The sequence below is a fragment of the Urocitellus parryii genome, chromosome 9 (genome assembly GCF_045843805.1).
Source record: "Urocitellus parryii isolate mUroPar1 chromosome 9, mUroPar1.hap1, whole genome shotgun sequence".
Classification (NCBI taxonomy): domain Eukaryota; kingdom Metazoa; phylum Chordata; class Mammalia; order Rodentia; family Sciuridae; genus Urocitellus; species Urocitellus parryii.
The window spans coordinates 58,345,405-58,372,449 of NC_135539.1; the positions used below are offsets into that span (position 1 = coordinate 58,345,405).

The following is a 27,045-nucleotide window of genomic DNA, read 5'->3' on the forward strand; positions in this document are numbered from 1 at the left end:
GTAAAGTTCAGCTCCAAAATATATAAGAGAATACTAAATGGTTGACTGTTTCACAAGTGAAGGCAGAACCAGCTCTGGCTGTTCAGGTTTCAAACTTCTGTGGAGCAAACTATTAGACTAAAGCAAATCTCTCTCAAGTAAACAGGATAAGGCTTCTGCATCTTTGCTCACTGATTTAGATGGCTGCCACCCAGGCTCTGTGCTTCTAGCTGTGTGTGTTAGTGGAGCTCTTAGGTAAGGTTTGGTTCATTAGAAAAGTTTTGGATGCTGTGTTTTTCAGGGTGTCTAGACAGAAACATTTAAAAGTATTTGTTTATTTGTCACTAATGTAAGAATGCAAGGATAGAGTTAAAGAAAAAAGTTTTTATTTAGGCTATCAACTAGGATCATAATAAATAATGGAATATACTAATGTAGTAACAGATGTTCTCATGCATTTATCACATTTATAAATATACAAGAAAGCTGACTTACAGGGCTGTTGGAACAAATTTGGAAAAGCATTTGGCAACACAGTGAAAGTTAACAGTGTTAAGACTATCAAACATTCTCTTTTCTATCAGTTTAAAAAATACATCCCCTAGACACCTGTGAATAAGTGGGAAGTTTTCAGATAGTTTCTACATTTTGTAAACATGCCAGAGTTAAGCCAATTATCAAAGGATCTGGACTGATAAATTGTTATTTATTAGAATTTCTCATGGAAAAGATTTTCAAAAAGAAAAAAATTAATTTCTGCATTTCAGTGTGGAAGCCTATATATAAGCCAGAATCAATGAAACAATAAAATGTGCCTGAATGAAATAAAACCCAAAAGTTTATACATAGTGATTTTGATACTTATCTTATTGCAAGTGATGAAATTTGATTAAAGCTTAATTTTGCTAGTAAATTTCAACACAAAGGGTTAAAATAGGATAAGCTTTAAGGTAAACCTTTAAAACAAATAATAAAACATCTTAAACACAAAAATGTGTTTTTAATTGTTATTTACAGTTAATCAATGATACCAGTGTTTAGCCAATTGCCAGTCATAAATCCCTCTATCAACATCTGTTATTACAATTTTCCTTACAAATACTTAGGGAAATCAGTTTAGTGAAGGAGAGCGATCTGTGGTCCAGAGTAACTCAATGTATGGCCATTTGGTTTGGAGACAGCGTTTAATAGGTGTGTCATCTGTTTGTAGCATGGGATCTTCAAAACCCATAATGACTGCAGTTCCTTCTACATACATTACCTATTGAAAAAAGAAAAAGCCACCAAGCTCAATCAATATTCTTAGTAAATTCTTCTGTGAGACCATTTTTATAGGCTAGCAAGTTATTATATAGGGTTTTATGTGGAACTTCTCATCTATTTTGATAGAAATTATGAGTAAGAATATTTGCTTAATATGATAATAAATTTGCAAAGAGATAGTGATATAGATTTTAATTGCTAGCTGACCTGATGATGTTTAGAATAAAAGTATATGTGAATCACAAGATACATACAGACTGTTTTTAATGAGAAGAAAATCATCCTTTAAATAATTATTTAAAGAAAATTTCAATAACTATACTCATTTACATCACTTCTATTATTGTAATATTGAGACACTCGGACACTCATGCCAATCTCATGAAATGGAAAGCCATAACAGAAATATAGCTATCCATTCTAAGGAGGACTTCCATTTGCTCCTTTCAATCTAAAGACTGAATTTCCAGAGCTGAAGACAATTTGCATGTTTGGAAATTAAATTTGCCAAAATTCAGCTCATGAATGTACTTTGTTCTGACATCTTTTTAAAATTTTTTTCTCCATGATTTTTCATGCAATACAATCAAATAGAGGAAGAGGCTGATAAATCAAACTAGCCAGCACTTATGTTCTATGTGATCATTGCCACTGCATATAAAAATGGTCACTAAATACTAGAAAAATTGTATTCTTATTTCTTCTATTTCAAATAAAATACATAAAATGTTTTATGACATATTGCACCAGTGGAAACCCTAACTCTTTACAAAGGGTTCTCTGGGTACATGAAAGCAATGGTCATTTATTTATTTTCTGTACCAACAGAAATTCTAACTATATAATTTAATAGGAATATATAAATTGCCTTCTTCTAAAGTATACATAATGACTTTTACATATTCATTGGTGGATACACATGATTATATAATAATGTTCTTTCAATATAAAAAACTTATTTGACTAAGGAGTCAAATATCAGCCTTAAATGATAGTTCCCTAAAAGACACATTATTTCTACATCTAAAGTATTGCTAGGCCAGATAATTTGGTTTCATATATCTAATCTTTTTTTTTTTTTAGAAGTTCAAAGACATTTTCTAGTGTGAAATTTTTTTTTAATCTTATTTTGGTTAATATGTAAGTTTGTTTCTAGTGTTGATGAAATAAACTTACTATTAAAACTACAACTCTCACTTTTCAATTCCCCAAAGCAAAAGAGTCTTTTCCTGAGGAGTTCTCTGCAAGGAATGTAACTCTCAAGTCATAATATTTGACAAGTAAGACTTATTTTCACAAAGAACTTCACTTGCTCATAATATGGAGCAGAAGGGCCTGGACAGAGTACTGTGGCCCACTTCTGGAGACCTCAACTAGCTTTTGTTATTTGGAGGATCAGGCATAGTAGTCCCCTTCCCTGTTTCCTTCAGATGTTTTTAATACACCTCACTAGCTCCCAAGTAACTGCGTAACATTATACTTCTGCAACTTAATGACACATTATGCTTTGCTTTATAGTTGCTATATACTACTATCATGTTAATACACCCTGTTTTGATTTCTGATCTTTGTTAGTATGCCAGATACTTCGCACAAGCATAATTTGAAAACTTACTATACACAGGTAGCGTGGCCAAGCAGACCAAGGACAGGATTGGGAATCAGGAACTCAGTTCCAATCCCTGCTCTGTCAATGACTTGCTGTGTGACCCTGGGTGAGTCACTTAATCTCCCTGTCTTATCTGTAAAATATGGATAATATTTGACTACCTTGCAGGAACTGTGTAGGTGAATAACTAGTGACTATAAAGCACCTCTATTTCAAAGCTATGCAAAACTTCAAAGTCCAGATGAAGCACTCATTAACACACATTAAGAAATAACATCCAAGTTTTCTTATTGACAATTTGTATTTTCTGCTATAAGTATCAATTAATTATTTTTGTGAAAATATTTTGGATATAATGGAACTTTCCTTTTATATTATGAAAATAAAAGTAAATTTTAGTATTTTAGATTTAACCAAAATTATGTATTTATATTATAATCTATTTTCTGGTGCCATTTCCAATTTAAATAGTTATAAAACCAGCATGCATAGATCACATTAAAAAGGCATGTTAGGGATTATTCCTTCTAATATTAGCTTTATTTACCACAACTGTTTCTTGAATAAATACAAACATAATAGACATTACATGTGTACACAGAGTGGTATTTCATCAAAACAGTTAAGTGGTGAGACAAAACTTTTGCTTAGAACAGGTGAGTCACCTTCATGCCTTTGAGTTAAAAGGAAAAGAGCAAACATAATGGGGAAGAGGGCATGTTCTGGGCTAGATTCCTTAAGTTTCAATCCCAGCTCTGCCACTTTCTGGCTGTTTGACCTCTGACAAAGTTGCTTACCTGTGCTTCAGTTCTCTCTTCTATAAAATGGGTATAAACAGAATACTTCCTATAATTCCTGATAAATGCTCAATAAATGCTAGACATTGTGGTTATTTTAATCCTTTAGTTTTCTTAAATTCTATTCTCACCTCCTTCTGCATTTAAATGCATCTGTAATGACATTCACTATACTAAACATAATGCCAATTTAGAAATATGTACAAAGCCAAGGGTAACACTATGCATGTAGATGCAGTTATTTTGTCACAGTGAAATATTGCTCCAATTTAGATCTTCAATGTACCATATCACGTTGAACAAATCGGTATGACCAATTCTAAAATATGTTTTGATAGTAAAGAGACTCCCGGAATAACCTTAGGTAACAACTTTATGGGAATCTGACGTTGCTATATACATATGTACTTATTTCATCAACCCAGTTGAAGACAAATTGCTATGTGAATTATCTTACCTTTTCATTATAATTTGATTGCTTCAATCCATTGTAGTGGTAGACAGTAAAAGATTCTGGACCACGGGAGCCCTATATAAATAAATTACTATTAAAACTTTATATCATTTTATCAAGCAATCTGTAAAACTTTATATCGTTTTTCAATAATGAACATAAAATCAAAATTTCTTAAATGCTCATCCTTTCATTGGGGAATCATTCGACAAAGCAAAGAACTTAAATGGAGTAATTCCCAGAAAACCAAAAAGCTGCAACAGGTGCTTCTGGAGAAGAGATTGGGAAGAAGGAAGTATAAATTTTCACTATAAGCTCTTCTTCACTTACGCTTAGCTATGTGCATGTATTATTTTATAACACAAAAATACTTAACTAAAATATTTCCCTACTTTTCCTCTTTGTAATAAGTTGTTCCTTTCAATCAATATGGAAGAACAGTGGTATCACGCTTGCACAGACAACACTTATACAATGCACTGATATGCTTCCAATTAAGTCTACAATATTGAGTTATGGGTTTCATTCCAAAAATCATTTGAAAGCTTAAATTTTAATTCATAAAAAAAACACTATGAAAATAATAACCATCTTAAAATTTAAAAATTATATCTTACAAATTTCCTTCAACCATTTTTTCATTTTTACAGTTTTTCTACTTATAGAAAAGGTCTTATTTTTTTCTTTTATGATTAAATTACTGGTACTAATACATTTCTTTTATGATAGAGGTAGAAAAGAAATTGGCATTTCAACTGAAACAATGAATTTCAATTTACAACATGTTGTCTGATAAAATGACCACCATGTAACTATTTAAGTAGTTCAGTTCAGTAGTCAAATTCTTAGATAAGAAGACAACATAGGATATAGAATTAGCTTGCCAGTGACACAGACAAAACTCAAGGGTTTTGTGACAGGCTTATATTCTAAATAACTGAGCGACTATCAACATTCTACAGAAGACATGTCCTAGTATGAAAAAGCATAGCTCTACTGAAACAAAACACCACCTTTTCTTCGATTCAACTGAGATTCTCCTGGAATTTAGGTTAACTAGTAGTGGCTCCTACTACCTATAGGCACCTTTACCCTCATTTCTCCGTATTTACAAAATTCTTAGAAGATAAATACTAATCTAGTAACAATAGTTACACATGAGAATGAACATGGGGATGAGAGGGAATGGAGGATTTTTTTTTATTCCATATACTTTTGAATTTTATCCTTGTAGAAAAAACAGTATGGTTATGTATAAATATCGGTGACTGCAGTATCCTTTGTCACCTTCCCTGCTCCAAGCAGCCATCACTACTGGCACGTGTGTATACCCCAGGCAATGCAGCACTACACCAGCACACACGGACCCACCAAGCTCTGCATTAATGTATTGGTACACAGGGCTCTGACCTCTCTGCATGGGGAAGTTCTTTACATAACAGAGCATTCTCAGTCTCTCATATACACCTTAGGACATTTTAAAGAAGTAGGAAAAAATACCCAAACCATGACAGATGATGCCCCTCCAACAGAACAAAATAATAAATGTATTTCTTCAACTATGTTACCTGATCAGGAAAAAATTCTTGAAGAAATGGACCCAACAATATGATTCCTAATCCTTCTGGATCTAATTTATTCTTCATGAGATTTATACTATAGGAGAAAAAAGGAAAACAATGAATACCAAAGGAGGAAGGTCTTATTTTTTTTTCTTTTACGATTAAATTACTGGTACTATAACACATTTGACTGCCAAAAATTCTAAAAGCTGTTCTTTTTAGAATCTTAATGACAAATACACAGGAATGACATTTAATTTGCCAAAACTTTGTTATTTTTAAACCAGAGTAATCTGTTACTATTTAAAATTTAAATTATGATGATGACTTTGGAATATTTTTGTTCCTTATTAGGTAATTTAAAAACCAAGGCTTAAAAACTCAGTCTTGTTACCTCCCAAAGGCAAATTTTCTTTGCTTCACAGGTAAGCCTGAATTTAACAATGAAATGAAGCATTTAACTTTAAAAAAAAAAAGTTCATATACAGCCTAAGAAGAAAAACATGTCAAAAGGCAGTAGTACATCAGATAATCAAAAATGTTTTGTAAAAAAGGTTATTTTCAAGATCTAACTGAGACAGTCTTAAAATGCTTACGTGAAGGTTGAAGAGGAAAGATAATCACCAAAGAGCTGAAGTATAGTGAATTAGAGTAAGTGGCAAGTACTTTATTGGCCCAGCAGTAGTCTAAAGAAAATAGAACTCTATATAATCTTTGCCATTTAGGTGGAGTCAAAGTTATTAAAAAGTGTTATGTATGACTAGAAAGACGATATGTTAAAATGGACTGAAATCTGGAAGGTTTTAAGAAAGAAAAATGGTCTTTTCAGAAAAGTTTTATTCTCTCAGCTATCTCAAACTATAATTCCAAGTTAAATTTAGCTCGTTATATAACAAGTAAAACACTGTGTTTGGGGTTTCACTGGGCACTTCTCCTCTTAGGTTCAATTCAAGTCAAAATTAATCTGGACATCTCCTGTGGCTCAAGCTCTTAGGAGATGGGCAGCAGATGCAGCCCATGACATAGGCCAGGTACAGTCAGGGGGTTTGACTTTCTGACTGGGAATGTGGGTATTTTGTCTGGGTCAATGAGAAGGAGTTTCTTTCTTAAAGGGAGTTTAAGCTATCCCTGTAAGGGTAAGCTTTGCTTTAAGGTTTAAGAAATCCATATGTGCACTGCAGTAGCCATGTCTCCTGTAAACTTCAGGTCAGACTGTATCTTATGTGTGGTATGGTGAGTAGGCTATTTGCATCCTACAGCCATGTATCTCTTCTAAGACACTACAAAAAGGACATGATATTTTTGCAGGACTGAGCAAGGCCAGGTTATGGCATGAAACAAATGGGCACATTTTATATTTACAATATTTAACTTTTTAATATATTCTAGATTATGGGCTATCACATTTTATGTGAATAGGTCAAACTACAGAAAGAACTTAGTCCAGTCTTACAGCTACTTCTAAGAAAACAATCTGATTGAATCATCTATACTAACTATAATTCAAGGCATACTATGTATTCTGATGAAAAAGGGCAATTACATATATGCATGTATCCATACAAGAATTTGAAAATAACAAAAAAGACCCTTTCTCCTTCATCATCCCATCATCATCAGTAACCAAGATTGAGTTCAGTTCTCTTTTGTAAATTAGAGCAGGGCAAACAAAATGGTCTCTATGTGGAAATCAGTCTGGAAGAAAAACAGTTACTTACTATTTTATCATTTATCAGACCAGTTCAACTCTGAATTTCTTCTAAGCTAAAATAATTTTGTCTAATTATTGAGAATGGATAAAATAAAGTTTTAAGATGTCTGAAACATTAATTCAGATGCGATTAGTTTATAAGTATTCCATATTTCCAAAAAAGCAGACTTGAACTTATTTAAAAATAGGACCAAATTCTAAAAACTATGTATACTAATGTTTCGTGTTGCTTTTGCTTTTACTGTTCTGTAAGCTAAAGTTTGTTCACTCTCAGAAAAACCTTGAAGAAAAAATTGTGCAGAAAAAAGGGAAAAATTAGGAGAGATCTAATACACATACCTACTTTATTATCAACGAGAAAATATTTCTTGTTAAAGATCCTACATCTATGAAGAAAGTTATGTTTTATACATTGTTAAATTTAGAGGAATAACAAGACATAAAAGTAATACTAAAATTATGTACCCTAAAATATACTGAAGTCACTCACAAAGGGTTAAGATCAGTTAATCATTTAGAAAAGTCAACGTATTTAGTCATCTTTATTTAAGATTGAAAATTAGAGGCCTGCTGGTTGTTTTATTATTCCACAGAAACCATAAAAGAAACAAAATCTTTAAATGGAATACCTGTACTTAAAACTTAAAGACATTTTCAGCACTTCAGAAAAAGCAGCAGTACGAGGTGGGAAAGGAAGCTCATTTTAAATATGTTAAGTCTCTACTATCATAATAGATTAGTTTGATTTCTTTCTAAATCTTTATTTTATATAAATTGCTAGTTTTTATAATGCAGGCTTAACTTTTTTAAAAAAGATAAATATAATGTTTAAAATATAATGGAATCTTTTTGACTTTACAAAATGACACTCCCTATTTAGCTTACTATTCAGGATCTGAAACAAGGTCCAATGCTTTCATTACGTCTTCTAGAAGTGAATCAGCTATGAATCCATTATCTGGAAAAAACAAATATCAGAAAAAACTTCAAATAAGAGTTTACCTCAAGAAATACTAGTACTATTAATCAGATTCCAGGGGGGAAAATCACATAAAAGGAATACAAAAAATTAAGGAATAGCATATTAAGTTTACTTTTTTTTATAATAATGTCTATTATTTCCAGATTCTTTTATTTTAGATTTATAAGGCACACGGACAAAAGATTTTTTGGGGGGAGATTTCAAATAAAAAAGTTAACCACATAATTTCTACCTGAAAACTCCAATGAAACCTTAAAGTCAAATTACTTTTTCTTTAAACAGTCTTACTAATCTGTAAAATGGGTAAAAGTTTTTTTTCTACTTAAAATTATAACAACTTATTAGGTGTATCTTTCAATAAACAAAGTATTTCCCATTAAGAAAATAATTCCTTTTCTCACAATGTTATAGAACATCTTGAAAGAATGTAGTGACTATTAGGTAATAGACATCTTAGGAAGAGATATCCTATAAGAGGCTTGATGACTGAAATAAGAGCTATAGATTTAATGGAAAAAAATTGAAGTTGAAATGTAGAGTAGAATCAAATGTTGATGATGGCTATTCAATGGAAAAAAATTTTTTTGGCTTGATGAGGAAATAGCATTGCCAAATGGCTCAAACTCTGATGATGTAATAGTACATGACACAGAAAAAACCTTGTAGGGTAGTTAGAAATGATGGTAGTTTTAAACAAGCAAACTGTTTATTGCCTTAAATGTACAGTGCTCAAGTTCTCTTAATCATCTACTCATTCCTAAAGACTGTCTCAGCTTTAAATAAGCATCCCACACAATGTCTTTTTTCAGGCTTTAGTTGATTTTTAAAAAATCTTGCCAAGGAGAACAAGATGTCCAAAAGCCTTGCCTCCTATAATCAAACTACAGAATGAAGTGTGTAGTTGCCCATTCAGACAGTGTGCACTGTCTATCAAAAAGGAAATGAAGTTATAACAGCACAAAGGTCTTTTTCTGTTCTTAAACATCATTAAGCACTTGTTTCCCCATATGAAGACAGATTAGTCTCAACTTGAAGGCTACAAATCATATAGGAAAAAAAGTACAATTTTTAAGGCAAGAGTTTAGAATAATTCTAATTTGTCAAGTTACTGATAATTTGAAGCAGAGAGAATAAATTATCTGTTTGAGGGCACATTTGAAAACTTTCAAGTTTTGTGGACATAGTTTTGATGAATTTGAAAAGTAGAGAAAAATTATGTTGCTTAGTTAAGCCACAGTTAAAATCTACAATCTCCAAATGCAAAATTATTTTTTTCAGGAGATAGGAAAAATTATTTGGATAAGTTTCTGTGTTTATAAGCTATCATGTAGATCTACTTGCTATTACAAGGTTCTTTAGGAGGCACTACAAAGTTCCTCCGTCCAATATCTGATCACATTGATCAACCTACCTCCATCACTATTTTTTTATTTTATAAAACTCCTATAAAACAGACATTTGAGTACAAAACCACATAAAACCCCCACCCCCCAAAAGGTGCAATAAATAAATGCAATGTGAACTTCCTTAAAAATGCATGCATGATGCTTTGCATTGGCCTGATGCGGATTCACTTTACTTTTGAGACCCTGAGCCACATATACTAGTGTTTATTTTCGTTTCTTGACTTGGGATTGCTCAATAAACTGAGCCAAGTAATTAGATGTGAGATATCAAGGTCCTGCTAAAATAAAAATTTCTCATTTGGAATGCTACCAAAATTAACAGTACAAACATATGATTTTGATCTTCTAAGTTAGCTTCTAAGAAATGGAAGTTACTCTAATTGTTCAAGTAGAATGAAAGTCAATATCAAATCCTTATTCCACTAAATTAATAACAACAGTTCAAAGAAAACTTGAGTTAAAAAGTACTACTTGAAGATTTTAGCCTTTAAAAAAAGACATTGGGAATAGTGAGGGGAAGAAAGTATTTGATCTTGTAGAATACTTAGACAATCTTGGTTCTTACTACTTGGTATGTAGTTCTGGAGAAGTGTCACAAAGTTGTTTATTTTTGAAGAACAATGATGATGATAGAATCCCTGCCTATCTCCTGGATTTATGGCAAAGTTTAATGGGATCATGGATGCAAAAATGTAATGTGAACTGTAATGCTCCATGAAAATGCCAGTCACTGTTATTTTTAGACAGGTCCCACTTATAAGCCAGATTTATGTCCCAGAATCACTTGCTTAAAATATGCAAGATGCCTGCACTAGTCCATTAATTTAGTTCCCAATATGCCTACGGCACAGTGTGTGAACAGTGTTCTTACAGGTTAACGCAACTGTCAGATACCTGAGTAGCAGCCAACAGTGGGAGATAAAGTGGTATGGTGAGTGAGATAAAGATACAAAAATACTCATGGGTACCAGAACTCCAGTTCCCTTTTCATTAGCTCTTCTCTAGATCAATTATTCTTCAAGTATCTAAGGAGAGTGACAAAGGACAACTGTCCCCAAACCAGTCTCTGCCAAATGGAAATTGAAAACTATTTAGAACGTTGTAAGACAGTATACTTAGTGTTCTGAGCAGGCTTGATTTGCTTACATTGTGAAAGCAAGGTATACTATGTTTAGGAGGAAAAAAAAATCAAAATTAGTAGAAGAGCAGATTAGTTTGTAAATGACTGTTTGTAAAGCCTGAAAATGAAAATTTTCAGTTTTTAAGAAAAGTTTATCTTTCTAAACATGATTTATCATAAAGATGATCTCTGAGGTACCTGATTTTCCTTGCTTTTTAATCATTGTTTATAGTCCTGTTAAGCTGACACAAAGGAAACTTTATAGATGAAAGTAATTTTATTTAATCAACAATTGTCTTTTGTAGGAAGAGCAACTTTATTTTCATATTGCATCTCTCATGATTAAATTTGAAAAAATTGCCACTGATTATAAATTGTGATTATTCGCAATAAAAGACATTCTGATTTTGTTTGGTAAATGTGCAAAAGAAAATGAATAGTTCAAGTATCTCATCAATGATTTAAAAAATTGCAAAAAGTAAATACACAAATCTATTGCTTATGACAAGGTCTCCTAAGGTTTTTAAAACCTTAGTATTAGTGTATGCATTGTTGAGTTTTTTTCACTCAGCCTTCTAATGAGCTTTTTTGAATGTTCAGTCTCCTCTGTTTGTGAACACCCCTTGCCGTGAAGGTATTTCTTGTGCCCTTTTTCATGAATGGTTCTTATCTTCAAGATCCTCTAATTTTCTCACTGCACGATCATTTTCTTAAGAAGCTCATTCACCCACAGTTTCAATTCTGATTCAAAAATTTTCACTAGTGAAACAAACATAGCAGTATCCAACACAACAGACTACAAAATCATATGTTTTGGTTTTAGAGTGTGCTGGATAGTTACTTGTGTAAGAATATGATTCATATTTTGTAAAATCACTTAAAAAATCTGTACCATAAAGACCTGTCATGCCATCCTGAATACCTCAGGCTATAATGTATTCCATGCTATAAGGAATTCTCTTATACTGTAATCATGGATAGAAACATGCCCCCACAGAAGTCCTGAAACAAAGCAGGCATATATATGTATGTGCATGACTGTGAAGTGACACTTTCCATTGAGATGTCAGGTATCTTAAAGGAGGTTAGAGATGATAGGAAACAAAGTATTTAAATCTTCAAGAGGGTATACTCCAGGAAAATGCTCAACTCCTCTTACATATATTTCTTCTTCTTCTTTTTTTTATGATGCTGGGAATTGAACCCAGGTCCTTATGCATGCAAGGCAAGCACTTTACCAAAAGAGCTATATATCCCCAGCCCTGAAATATATTTCTTTAAAATATAAATTCAACAATTAATATAATTAATTTTCTCAGTTATTCCACTAACCTTGGACCTCTAGGAATACTTCGCAATAGTAAACTCTACCTAATTATTTTTCTTATAGCTTTTCTTTCTACTCAGGCCAGACAATAGTTACTATCTCAGACCCATCACTTTCTTTTCTGTTAGCCTCCATTTGCCAAAAGTGCTGTTTCCCTCCAAAGTCTTCATGACAGCTCTCTAATTTCAGTTCAATTAATCACAACATTTCTTTGAATCTTGTACTATACTTTTTATGTCAATTTTATTTTCATAAGAAATTGTTACTATTTTTCAAACCATCTTAAGTTTGATGATTAGCTCATATATTTTAAAACTTTATTAATAGAATTTATTTATTCTTTAACATGATTCAGTGGTAGGAAAAATTTTAGGATATAAATTCCTTTCACTTCCTTATCTAAAGAAGTAGAATGAAACATACCAAAAGATTAAAAGATTATGAATTCTAAGAGGAAACTTAGATTTTTCTTAAGTTAGAGAAAAGGTATAATGAAAGAAAGAAAGAAAAGTTAACATTAAAAGTTAACATATTGGTAATATATGTTATTTTTTTGGTTTTCTTTTCATCATTTTCTTTTAAAACTTTTTATAAATTCAATCTATATTTCTTTTCAATAAAACTCAGGTAAATATCAATATGCTTTGAATATATAAATACATAAAACAGTCCATAATCGGATCTCTTACCTTCTGGATCATAGGTTTGAAAAACTCTCCTGGCTTGTTCTGAAGGAGCTTCAGGAGCAACTAAAGCCATATCCTGAAAAGATAAAACCATGCTATCAACCTGCTGTATCATCATCACAATAAAAATTAAACACTAGGTCAGGGAGAAGAAATGATAAAAAGTCAGGAGATTTTGATCTACTTATGTATCATAGGTGTGTGACTAGATAAGTTACAATCTCCCTAGGCCTTCATTATATATGTGAAAAATGGCAATAATACTTCAAACACAGAAAAGCATTGAGAAAATACATGTGAAGATTTATAGGAACGTTTGAAGAGTCACATTATACAGGTAGTTACTATAAAAATGCAATCTAAAAAATCAACTCATGAATTTTACATGATTAGATAGGTATTAAGAAGTATAACACCTGTAATCCCAGCTGCTTGGGAGACTGAAGCAGGAGGATTCCAAGTTCAAAACCAGCCTCAGCAAAAGCAAGGTGCTAAGCAACTCTTTGAGACCCTGTCTCTAAATAAAATACAAAATAGGGCAGGGAATGTGACTCAGTGGTTGAATGCTCCTGAGTTCAATCCCTGGTAACCCCCTCCCTCCCAAAAAAGAACTATAACAAATACATTCTAGTTTTCAACACTCAAAACTAAGATTTTGCAGCAAAGATTTATAGAATTACACATAGTAATGCATTTGAAATTTATTACTTTGGTAAAATCATGACTCAGCAATACCTAACCAAAGAATAATCAATGAAATTCTGCATAAACAAATTTTTAACTTTTCTAACTCATAGGGAACATCTTAAGGCAGAATTATTCCTTTTCCGCATAAAACAAATGATCTATCATAACTAATTTATCACAGTGAGCATTACTATTTCAATTCTATAGCACAAATATTCAGTGTTATCTTTGATTGATTCACAAAAGTTTTCTTCCAAATACCCAAGTCACTGTAAAATTTTACTACTTGGTTGGCATGAATGTAGAATCTAGGCTCCTATTGTCTTCTGGTCATAGCTTTTGGTTAAGCCTTCACCTATAAATGTGCTGAGATAAAACTCAAAGAACAAGTTTACCTTCCCACCATCTCAAATCTTTCTAAAGAAGTTGTGGAACATAAATGTTAAGTAAAATTTAAAACGCTGTTCTCCTATGGAAACAATTTTTCTAAGAAATGTACTAATTTTTGTTGTAATTCTACATATGTTCTAGTATGAGCTTTAGCTTCCTTAACTTTTTGTACCCCTACTTCTTTTTTCAATTTCTCTTCTGGGATAACTTGGAATTTGTGGGTGAATAGTGCAACTGAACTCCTGATTGAGGAGAAGCTCAACAGCAGATCAAATTTTATTCTGTTCACAGACAAATGAACAAACTAAGAATTACAGTAATTCTTACCTGACCATGAGGACTAGGTTCCTGAGAATCTTAGTAGCACATTTGGTTTTTATGAAAAATTAGAAATAGAAATCAAAACAAGGCAAATTATGCAACTTTTGCATATTTTTATGTATTCCAGTAAAAGATTTTTTGGCATTTATAAAATTTGGTAATGTATACTGTTTCCCATTTACCAGCCCTTAATAGAAACTTGTTGTTATCTCCTTTCCTGCATTTTCAATGTTATTTTACTGATAATACACATGTTGAGGGACAAGTTTACTTTCGGTATAACTTTCAATGCCTTTCAGATTTCCTTTATTGCTGGATGCTTCAATTGTGTTTAATCTTTCAGCTATTATAAAAAATGCACCAAATAAATAAGAACATGTAATTTCATACATTTGTAGTTGCACTAAAAGGTATCAACAAAATGAGATTGCTGGGTCAAAGGAAGAATGCTTTTATAATACTGGTATATGTCACCATAGTCTTGACTTAATGTTTGATTATTAATCTATTTCCAAACAATATTTCTTAAAACCTTCTTTCTTTTTTCTAATGCATCACAAATATAGCCTTTGCTCAGTAACTTTGGGCCACAGCTAATAGTGTCAACTCTCAGATTTAGGAAGCAATCAGTAACACTGGTTTATAATCCTTCTTCAGTTCCCTTATTAATTTCAAACCTTAGTTGTAAAAATTTCTACATCTACTCTAGAATAATTTTTATATTACTTGTTATATCCCTATTACTTTCTTTTTCAATATTCCCTTTTGAGAAAACTGTTGAAATTTGAAGATGAACACCACAACTGAACTTCTGGCTCAAAAGCAGATCAAATTTTATGCAAAGAAGAAATGTATACGGCAGGGGATAAAGAGTCATTCTTTCTATTCACAACTGTTCCACTTCAACCTTTTTTTTTTCAAATAAATGATGAGGAAAGATATCAAATGAATTTTAAAATATTATTTAGAATTTATAAGTATTACTTAAAACTACAATGTAAATAGAAAAAAAGAAAAAAAAATTGTTTTTTTTTCCCTTAGTTAAAAACAAAACAGTATTAATTCTTCCAATCCATGAATACAGGATATTTTTCCATTTATTTGAATCTTCAATTTCTTTTATCATGTTTTATAATTTACCTCCTTAGTTATATTTCTAAATGGGTTTTAGAGGTAATTATTGTGAATGGAAGCACTCTTGATTTTTTTTTTCAGTTTGTTGTTAGTGTATAGAAATACTTGTTTTTGTGTATAGGTTTTTGTATCCTGCAAATTAACTGTATGTGTTCACTAGTTTTAGCAGTTTTTAATAGAATCTGTAGGGTGTTATATATTTTAAAAATTTTTTATTTGTTCTACTTAGTTGTACATGACAGCAGAATGCATTTCCATCCATCATACACAAATGGAGTGCAATATTTCAATTTTCTGGTTGTACATGGGATAGAGACACAAAATTTGTGCAATCATATATGTACCTAGGGTAATGATGTCCATCTCATTCCACCATCTTTCCTACTCTTATAATGCCTCCCTACCCTCCCCTTTGCCAATCCAAAGTTCCTCCATTCTTCCCATGCCCACCCCCCGCCCACTGAAGATCAGCATGCACTAATCAGAGAAAACATTCAGACTTTAGTTATATATATAAGATCACACTATCAGCACACTGAAAATTTCAACTTTTCCTTCAGCTGAATGCCTTTTAATTCTTTTCTAGCCAATCTGCTGTGGCAAGGACTCTCAATACCTTGTTGAATACAACTGAGCATGGATGTCCTTGTCTTCTTCCAAACCTTACAGGAAAGACTTTTTAGTTTTCCCTGTTGGGAAGTAATGGGCTTCTTATATGCGACCTTTACTGTGCTGAGGTAAATTCCTTCTATGCCTAATTTGATGAGTTTTATCATGAATTGATGCTGAATAATGTAAAATGCTTTTTTTTTCTGCATCTACTGAGATGATTATACAGCTTCTCTCCTTCATTCTGTTAATGTGACATATTTATTAATTTATATATGTTGAACCATCCTTTTGTCTCATGGATAAATCTTACTTAGTCTAGTGAATTATCCTTCTCATGTGTTTGCTGAATTTTGCTGAGAATTTTCACATGTATATTTATCAAGAATAGTGGCCTACAATTTTCATTTCTTGTAATATCCTTGTTTGGTTTTGTATCAGGATAATGCTGTTCTCATAAAAGAGCTTGGAAGATTCTCCTCTTTTTGATTTTCTGGAAGAATATGAGAAGGAATGGTATTAGTTGTTTTCTTTAAATGCTTAGTAGAATTCAGCTGTGATGCCAACAGGTGTCAAGTTTTTATTTGATGGAAGATTTTTTTTTTACTGATTAAATCTCATGTGTTATTGGTCTGATTTTCTATTTTTTCATGATTCAGTCTTGACAGTTGTATTTATCTAGGAAATCCATTTTTTCTAGGTTATTCAATTTGTTGGTATATAATTGTTCATAATAGTCCCTTATGACCATGAATTGGAAGAATTAGCACTGTTAAAATGTTCATATCACCCAAAGTGATATACAGATTCAGTGCAATCCTGAATAAAATTGTAACCTCATTTTCATAGAAATAGAAAAATCTTATTCCTAAAATTCATATAGAACATGAGATCCCACATAGCCAATATAACCATGAACAAAAAGAACAAAGCCAGACACTATTTTTAAAATGTATTACAAAGTTATTGCAATTAAAGCACCATCTTATTGGCAAAGAAACAAAACAACAAAAACAAAACACAATTCCCAATGGAACAGAATGGAGAGCCCAGAAATTAACCCTCCATGTCAAAAGGGAGGTCTTAATGAATGGTATTGAGAAAACTGGATTTCCTCATGTAGAAGGACAAAATTGAAACCTTACCTCATCCCATATACAAAATGAAAGAAAACTTAAATGTAAGACCAAGGACTGTAAAACTGCTAGAAGAAAACAGAGGAAAACTAGCAATGACATTGATCTGGGCAATGATTATTTTGGAGTTGATCCTAAAAGCACATGCAACAAAAACAGAAAAATGGAATTACATCAAATTAAAAACCTTCTAAACAGCAAAGGAAACTGTATAAAGACAACCTATAAATCAGGAGAAAATATTTATAAACTGTACATCTGCTAAAGGATTACTTTCCAAACATAAGTATATAAGGAACTCAAAAAACTCAGAAGAAAACAAAAACCCAATTAAAAATAATCAAGGTATCTGAATAAATATTTCTTAAAAGAAGTCAGACAAAGGGAAGCATACATATGAAAAAAAATAATATCACTATTCATTAGGAGAATGTAAATTATAACCACATGAGATAATATTTCACATCTGCCACAATGGCTTTTGTTTAAAAATATTTATTTTTTAGTTGTAGTTGGATACAATACCTTTATTTTACTTACTTATTTTTGTGTGGTGCTGAGAATTGAACCCAGGGCCTTGCACGCGCTTTAGCGCTGAGCCACAAATCTAGCCCCACAATGGCTTTTATAAAAAGATGAAAATAACAAGGGCTGATGAGTAAATAGAGAAAAGGAAACCCCTTTATATTACTGGGAATAAATGTAAATTAGCATAACCATTCTAGAAAACTACAAGTAGGTTCCTTGAAAAATTAAAATAGAATTAATGGGGGGGGATATAGCTCAGGTTGGTAGAGTGTTTGCCTTGCATGCACAAGAAGGCCCTGGGTTTGATCCACAGCACCAAAAAAAAAAAAAAAAAAAAAAAAAAGAATTAACATAAGATCCAGCAATATCACTTCTGGGTACTTACCCAAAAGATCTGAAATCAAAGAGATGTGTGTATTCCAATGTTCTTTGATGCCCTACTCATAATAGCCAAGTTATAGAATTAAGTTAAATGTCCCTCAACAGATGAAAGAATAAATGTAGTATATAGAGACAATGGAATGCTACTTAGTTTTAAAGAAAATTATTATTTACAACAACATGGAAAGAACTGGAGAACATATGCTAAGTGAAATAAGTCAGGCATAGAAAGAAATATTTTTTGTCCTCACATATACGAACTCTAAAAACTGAATTCACAGACGCAGAGAGGTAGAGTGGTGCTTATAGAAGTGGAAGAAATGGGGACATAATGTCAAAGGGGATAACATTACATGCCAGAGTAACTTTAAAAAAAAACTTCTATTATATAGCATGGTGAATACAGATAATAAATACTGTTCATTTCAAAATTGCTAAGAAGGTTAATTTTAAATGTTTTCACCAAAAAATTTAAGTATCTGAGGTGACAGAGCATTAATTAATGTGATTTAATGACTCCACACTGTAGTCCACATTGTATTACTTTGTATCCCAGGAATTCATATAAGATGTCAACTTATAATAAATAATAAAACACTCTCAGAATACAAGTAAAACAAAACACCTTTTAGGGGGATGAGATGGTGGACAATATTATCAAAACATTTCTTCAATATTCCTATGAAGTGATGTTTTGGGAAAAGTTGAGAGAACCCAGGAAGATTCCACATTTTTAGCCACACAAAAAAGTTTATATCAAATACTTTGGCATTAAAGGTTTCAGAAAATGCAGGAGTGGAACATGGACTTAAGAGAACTGCCTGATACTATGTGTCTAAGTTCCAAAGGTTACAAATTAAAAAAAAATGTTTTGCTAACCTAGAAAGGAATTAATTTAAATGAATTCTAATGAAAAGTGCACTATATATTTATTGCCTCTGGTTATGACTATGTAAAAAGAAAAAAAAAACTCAGCAGCAAAACAAATGACTGTGGCTGTGTTCTAATAAAACATCATTTTACAAAAATAGGTGGTGGGTTGATTTGATCTGAGAGCCAAAGTTTGCTGACTTATAACATTTGTTAAGTGTTAAACATGCTTCCTTTTATTCTACAGGTATTGGGGTGTAAATATGTCTTAACATCTCAAGAGCCAAAATATCTTCTTTGTAAAGAAGATATTGGCTATTGTCAGAAAGAAGAAACAATGTGGGGAATTCTAGATAGAAAGAACAGAACTGTGAAAGGTAGGAAGGTGGGGAAACTGGAAGAAAAAAGGACTGATAGGAACTGAAAGAGAAAAGGAGAAGCAGCTAGAAAGGGAAATCAGTTCTGATGGAAGAATGAATGGCTGTGAACTTTCAGAGTTTTGAGGTAATGGTTAAACATCCATGTACAACAAATGCAGTTATCTTCATGCATGGCACATTGTGATATGTGAAACAAGTATCTCAAAATTCCACATGTGGGTAACAACAATAAAACCATATGTTACCAACCTAAACAGAAACTCCCCTTTTCCTTCCAAAAACATCCCAATTGTACTGGCCAAGTCCCATATAATAAAAACACCAAATGTAAGTGCTTCAAATAAAACAAATTTTGTCTTGAAGAATTGAAAAATCATGTTTTGCTCTGTTGGCGTCAGTGATAGGCCAATTTGTTAAATTCCTTTGTAATTAACAGGCAATTTGTTAAACTCATTGGGAATTAACTCTTCTTAATCCTACCACTTATTTTAAGTGTGTTTAATACCAGAAGGGAGAAGAAGGGAGGGTAGAAGGGATAATAGTAAATGCTAATGAAAATAAGTTCTCACCCACAAGTCTTCCAAAGTGAGCCTGGCTTGCTTATTTTGAGTGTTTACAATGCCTTCTAGATTACTACAGAAAAATAGTATCAGTGAAAGTTTTTTACATAATTAAATGTTTACTGATGAAATCAGAATTTATAAAACCACCCTCTATTCAACTAAATTTTAAATTTTTATTTAATATAAATTGCAACACTAATTTTTACCAATTTATTTGTAAAAAATTTTTACCAATTAATTTAAACATCTGTGAACAAGCTTCCTAATACAAAGATTTGTAGCAGAATGATCCATGTTGCAAATTTGGTAATACACTAATAATAAATGTAGTGATTTGCTGTGCAAGTGTGAACAGAAATAAAGAATTTCATTTAATTCAGTGTGTTTTACAGTGCTAAAGCAAAATATTTTGGAGAGGTATTATAGCTCCCATATTTTTCTTATGGTACATAAAAGAAATAATTACAAAGGATAAAGTGAAATAAAACTTTCATATAATACCTATGTAAATGTGAAGAATATGAAGAATATTCTACTCCTCAGATTTTCCATTTCTAAAACTTAATATAGTAACAGCTTTAGATTTCATTGTTAGAATTATTTTCCCAATCTATCCATGCAGCCGTAAATTTTATTTTTAACAGTCAAGCTTATTAGATGGTAGACTTAGTTGATGCACTTAAAATCACAGTTTAACTCATGAAAAAAAAAAAACATGTTGCTATATTTTCATGAATATTTTAAAAATTTCTTTAAAAATTTTTAAATTAGATAATTTTCTTATTACCTAATATGAAGTTCAAAAAATGCATGCTAATCCTTTATTCTGCTTTAATTAGCCACTGATTATAATTAAGATTCCAATACGGTAATTCTTAATTACTGAAGTCAGTAGTAACTTTCATCCCTAGTTCCATTTAGAAGAAAATTTTAATAAGAAAAGCATCTAAACTTTTAGTTACTATCAACAGAAAAACATCAAAAACTTAAGAGATAAATATTTAAATACTGCTTGCTTTTAGCTATATAAGATGACTCACAATCAAAATGATTTTATCCTAAAAGCAATTCTCTATATTAGTCTGATAAAAATTAGATTCTCTGGTCAGAGGAATGTTAGAGTAAACACCTTCTATTTAGCCAGTTTATTGTTCAAAAGGGATTGCTAAAAATTAAGGCTTTACACGTTATCTAACTTTACCCACCTTTAATTGGTAAAGTGCCACAGAAGAAAAGGAGGGATAAATTCAAGGCGTAATGGGGCTATCTTATATCCTACAATTGTGAATGAAGTATCCTTTTTTCATGCAGCTCTCTGTACTATCAAGATAATTATTCACTGATTACCATAAACCTTTGAAAATGTGCAACACTAGCTATCCTTTTGAACATGTAGTGAAACATAAGGACTATGTTAGCTAAATATAAGTAGATTATTAATAAAAGATCTTTAAAGTTTATTCATTATACTTTTCACTATTATCAAGAACAATCTGCTGTCATGAGTAATTAAAGAACCTCCAAAAGCCTAACCTAACTTCAGGCATATAAAACATATAAATAAATGACATTTTAGTTTGCAGACTTTTTATAGTGCTAAAAGCCTCTTCAAAAAACAAGCTAGTCGGTGTATAATTTACCTTTAAGTAAAATTTTACTTTAAAATCACCTTATAATCTGCTTAATACCAACTTTTTGCCCACCAACTATACTTAGAATCTATTCCCATCATTTTTATAAGCCATTTATCAAATATTCTCAAATATCACTTGAACATAGGTAGGACAGAATTACTTTTTCCATTATTTTTCCAAAAACGTACAAAAGCCCCAGGCCATCTCCATAGAATACTACAATTTGTGTTGTAAAGTCATCAGGGCAGGCAACAATGAAAAACACTTTGAAGATCTTTGTCCAGAAAAATACTCTAAATATACAGTGGAAAAAAGGCAGTAGAAGGAATGGCTGATGGACATGAGCTACTCTTACATTATACTCATCACAGTTATTAATGAGTGGGTCTTTTCTCCCACTATCGTGACTACACAGCTTACTTTGAAAATCCTTACAGCTCTTCTCAACTGATTTCTGCTGTAGGACAACTAATGCCTCAAGTTGTCTACTTTGTGAGTAACTCTCCTATGCATCTAGGATGCTATTATGAACATCTCTGGGAAAATAGTCTTTCAAATCACTGTTTACTCTCGTTTATATAAACACCATTTAAGAGATGTCACCTGTTTTCTTAATAAAATACAGTAGTGAAAAGGCTAACTTGAGCATATGAATATCCAACATAATTAAAGAAAAAATGACTTTTACAGATGGCAGAAGTTAGCATTATACAAACACAAAGGTAAAAGGCACACTAAATCTGAAAAAATTTCTCTTTATTTCTAAGAAAAGACTCTTTGGATCATCAGAATTAAACTCTCTTAAGTCACCAGGACACAAACTAATCTACTGTGGTAGATGACATTATTGTTTCCAATTAATTGCTCCTCCCCTTCCTTAAGATGATTAAATATCACTACTTCACTGCTTATTGCTGAGAACCTGAAGTCCCTTTCTATGGGAAGGGTCAACTCTCTTGCTGCAGTTATATCATGTTTGGCCAGGTGACTTGTTTGGGCCAGAGACACGTACCTGGAAGTGCCATTATGTTAGCTCCCAACAGAAGCTATAAGAGTTCTGTCAAGTTTTGTGGAAGTCCCATTCTTACCCTCTGTCAGGAGTGCTACATGTTCCTTCAAGCCACATCTTACAGTAAAGGAAGCACACAGAGCACACCTCAGTCAATGTATAGATGAGAGAAATAAACTTTGGGGTGTGTGTTTGGGTGATGTGCAGAGGGAGTTGTAGTTCCCAGTTCTGGCAAAAGAAAAAAAAAAGTGTGGGGGGATTATGATGTAGAGAATTTAAATATAAGAGACTTAATTAAATTCTGTTTATCACCCCCAGTAGGCATTTCTAAACACTGTCCTGTCAGTAGTCAAATATTCCTCCTTCCCTAGAGGATGGACAGCTCTTTTTGCCCTCTTCTTTAATGCCACTGTGGAAACCTCTGAAATTTTAGAGTTGTCTGTTAACTAAAGCAAAAGAATTAAAACCTGATGTTCTGGATAGGCTTTGATTCTGCTTGTATCACATGAATGTTTGTTCTTCCTATTCACACCTGATATGCTTTTTCCTCTTTCTCCTCATGCTATTCAATGACACAATTTTAACAAAACTACAAATAAGGGAATCTCAACATATGCAGACTTCATGTGTTTCAATATGAAAATGAGTGCCTAAGGAGATTAATGAAACTGAGTCTACTCAATACCAATAATATATCCAAGGTAGGCCTTAATTAGTATGAATAAAAAGAAAAGGATATTCTCCATCCCTCCCCCAAACAATTCTTTCCCCCTAATATTTTAAACAAGGTTTCAATGACTGAAAAACAATCACAGTACTCAAATTTATAATACTTAAAACATTTCATCATGGTTTGAGAGAAATTTATTGCTTATTAAGTGATTTGCTCTACTTTAATAAATTTGCATTACATTCATGCTTTGGATATTCATGTTTTTTGTCTTTTAACTTAAGATAAACATTAATATAAATGAAGATAATCTGGGAATAAATTTGGTTATTTAAGCTAGTTTGATATCTGAACCCCCAGCTTCTGACTTCATCCTAATATCTTCTAGCAACAGGATGGTTTAACTATAAAATCAATCGCTACTCTCCAAAAATAGTATGATGTTTCACATATCACACGTCTTTTTCTAAACCTAGAATACAGCTGACTTCTCATATAATTCTAAAACTTATCATGTTCTTTCATTCAAGTGTCAATTCATCTGCATCCACCTCTCCCTTCAGACTCTACTCCACTCTAGCAAAATTATTGGATTTCATTTTCCTATAATTTGTTCATTTGACATTTTTTAATTGGCCACAGATTATAAAATATAGATGAAAATGGTACTTTAGAGATTGTTTACATCAAATAGTGAAACATAAATACAAGTAAGATACTTAGCATAGTTCCCAACAGACAACACTCAGTAAATGATTAAAAGATATTATTAATCCTTACATTTCAACAGTATTTAATACAATGCCAAATGTTTGCTATATTAGGTAATGTGGAAAAACAAATCAAGTGCTTTCTGTCACAAGAAGGTAGGGCATGGAAAAAATAGGAACAAAGAAGTAGAAGAAATGACAACCATAATGCAAAAGTATTTCAAAATTAGACCATGAGTGCCAAGCAGGAATTTATAATCATATTCTAGGCAGAGGGTAACAAACAACAACAAAACAAATCAAACTTATTAAGACTTAGTGATGGTCATACAATGAAATACCTAAGATTTTGCCTTAATCTGCTATCAATTCTACTGGCTACAATTCCACCCCCCCCCCCAATTATGGACACAGCTAGAGGTGTTGACTCATCAACACTGATCCACAGTATTGATGAAAGCTCATAGAATTTATACATTTTACACAGTTAGGCCCTTCTATTAACAACAGTTTATCTTCTTTGGACACTTACTTGTATTATATTGTAACAAAAAATAAACAAATTCCCAGGAGAAGAGCTCTCTTCCAATATCACTGACATGATCAAGAAATAACTAAAAGGAAATGATTTAGAAAATACCCCAAAACCAAATACACAAATGTAGGAGCATGAGGACATTCAGAGTTGGAGCAAAGAAATACTACATACAATTAATGTTAACTTTGTTTAAGGAGGCAAGAACATTTATATTTGGAGACATTTCTGTTCAAAATAATTAAAAATAAAAACTTTTAGTACTAGGATGGTACTGCACATTAACATAACCCCAAGTTTCTGATGCCCCAAAGTATGCAAAGCATGTAGGAAAAAGTTTGATTAAAAATTCATGTTTTGAGAGGCTCCCGGAAGATGGTGGCAAATAGAGTGCATCATCCCTGTGTACCGCATTACTGCGAAGGTGATTAGTGAGTTTAGAACGGGCAGAAGCTATCTTGTTAGGAATTTCCAGCAAAATTGGGGTGCACTGAAAGCTAGAGGTAGGATTTCAACACCCGAGGATCAGTTACTGCGGCTCAATTGTGAGTGAACCATGCACCTGGAAATTCAGGCTGATTGATCAGCGGCCCGCCCACCAGCCGGAGCCTGCGTGCTAACGTGCCAGCAATGCAGAGAAATGGTGCTACGGATTCTGTGGGGTCCTGCCAACTGTGCCCTCACAGTGCTGCAGGCTAAGTTCTGGGTTTGAGACGGGGGAGAGAAACATTCCAGATCTGCCCTCCACACCAGACACCCCACCGAGGAAGGCAGTGGCCACCATCTTAGAGAGCTGACGTCACCATCGCCAGTTTCTGACATATCCAACCCCATCGCAGCAAGTTCAGCGATAGAACAGATGAATATTAGGAGACGGTTTATAGTCCGCCTAAGCCCTTAACTACCCCCAAGTACTCCTGTCTATTCTCTTGTTAATATCTGCCTGCATTTAAGCAACCCCCCAAAGAAGCTAAGATATACTAATCTCCATACCATCAAATCGCCCGACCAAAACATAAAATCCTAAGTTCAAACCTCAATTCTATATATGCCATAAAATCTATAGGCCTTTAATGAAACTAATGAATTTACCTTAAATCACAATTAAATCCAACATCTCTAAACATTGTCTCCCAACACAAAGGAGAGATCTTGGAGCTATACAAAACTAAAACAAATTTATAGAAGAAAACACAGCAGTCAAACAGAGTTAGAAAGTAATGTGAGTACCATGAAAAAACAAGGGAAAAAAGGATTACAAACAATGCAGGACAACTTAAATTTACAGGAGAATCTAGAGGCACCAGAAAAATGGACAGAGAAAGAACTCAAGGCATACCTGACTCAGATGCAATGGAATGGTAAAGAAGTCATTAAACAGCAAGTCCAAACAATGAAAGAATACTTTGAAAATGAATTACATAAACAGATTCAAAAAGCAAAAATGAACTCTACCAGGAGATAGAGATTTTGAAAAAAAATCAAACAGTAATCCTAGAAATGCAGGAAACCATAAACCAAATCAAAAACTCAAATGAGAATATTACAAATAGACTAGATCAAATAGAAGTCAGAACATCAGATAATGAAGACAAAGTTTATCAACTCGAAAAGACTATAGTCAACACAGAAAGGCTAGTAAAAAACCACAAGCAAAACATCCAAGAGATATGGGATGTCATAAAAAAACCAAACTTAAGAGTCATTGGGATAGAGGAAGGTATAGAGGTCTAAACCAAAGGAATGAGCAACCTATTGAATGAAATAAACCAACAGTGGGAGGTAACTTAGTAAAGGGGGGTGGGGAAATAACCAAAGAGGACAAACAAGCCAAATTAAAATAAATAAATAAGTAAACATGACTGGAAGTACAAAGCATATATCAATAGTAACCCTAAATGTTAATGGCTTAAACTCACCAATCAAGCAACATAGGCTAGTAACTTGGATTAAAAAAACAGACCCAACAATATGCTGCCTTCAGGAGACTCATCTGACAGGAAAAGACATACTCAGGCTGAAGGTGAAAGGTTGGGAAAAAATCATACCACTCATATGGTCCTTGGAAGCAAGCAGGAGGGGCCACACTCATATCAAATAAAATCAACTTCAAACTTAAGTTACTCAAAAGGGATAAAGAAGGACACTATATACTGTTAAAAGGAACCATTCACCAACAAGACATAACAACTATCAATATGTATGCACCAAATAATGGTGCTGTAATGTTCATAAAACAAACTCTCCTCAAGTTCAAGAATCAAATAGACCACAACACAATAATTATGGGTGACTTCAACACACCGCTTTCACCATTGGACAGATCCTCCAAACAAAAGCTGAATTAAGAAACTATAGAACTCAATAACACAATCAATAACCTAGACTTAACTGACATATATAAAATACATCAACCATCATCAACCGGGTATACGTTCTTCTCAGCAGCACAGTGATACTTCTCAAAGATAGACCATATATTATGCCATAGGGCAACTCTTAGTAAATATAAAGGTGTGGAGATAATCTTATCTGATGATAATGGAATGAAACTGAAAATCAATGATAAAAGAAGGAAGGAAAAATCCTGCA

At 32.5% G+C, this 27,045-nt stretch overlaps 1 protein-coding gene across 6 annotated transcripts in view; it reads right to left on the reverse strand.

The window, feature by feature from the left end:
* Positions 1-376: 376 nt before the first annotated feature.
* The window catches only part of Mindy3 (MINDY lysine 48 deubiquitinase 3), an 86,168-nt gene continuing 59,499 nt past the window's right edge, over positions 377-27,045 (reverse strand). For 5 of the 6 annotated variants that reach the window (XM_026408121.2, XM_077802546.1, XM_026408120.2 and 2 more), the window contains 5 exons: positions 12,900-12,972; positions 8,261-8,333; positions 5,671-5,758; positions 4,106-4,177; positions 377-1,240 (listed from right to left, as the gene is read on the reverse strand). In XM_026408121.2, the coding sequence (XP_026263906.1) occupies positions 1,091-1,240; positions 4,106-4,177; positions 5,671-5,758; positions 8,261-8,333; positions 12,900-12,972 (456 nt within the window). In that variant the 3' untranslated portion in view covers positions 377-1,090. Of the gene's footprint in view, positions 1,241-2,859; positions 2,985-4,105; positions 4,178-5,670; positions 5,759-8,260; positions 8,334-12,899; positions 12,973-27,045 lie in introns of those variants that run through there. The other variant, XM_077802545.1, reaches the window with a different exon arrangement.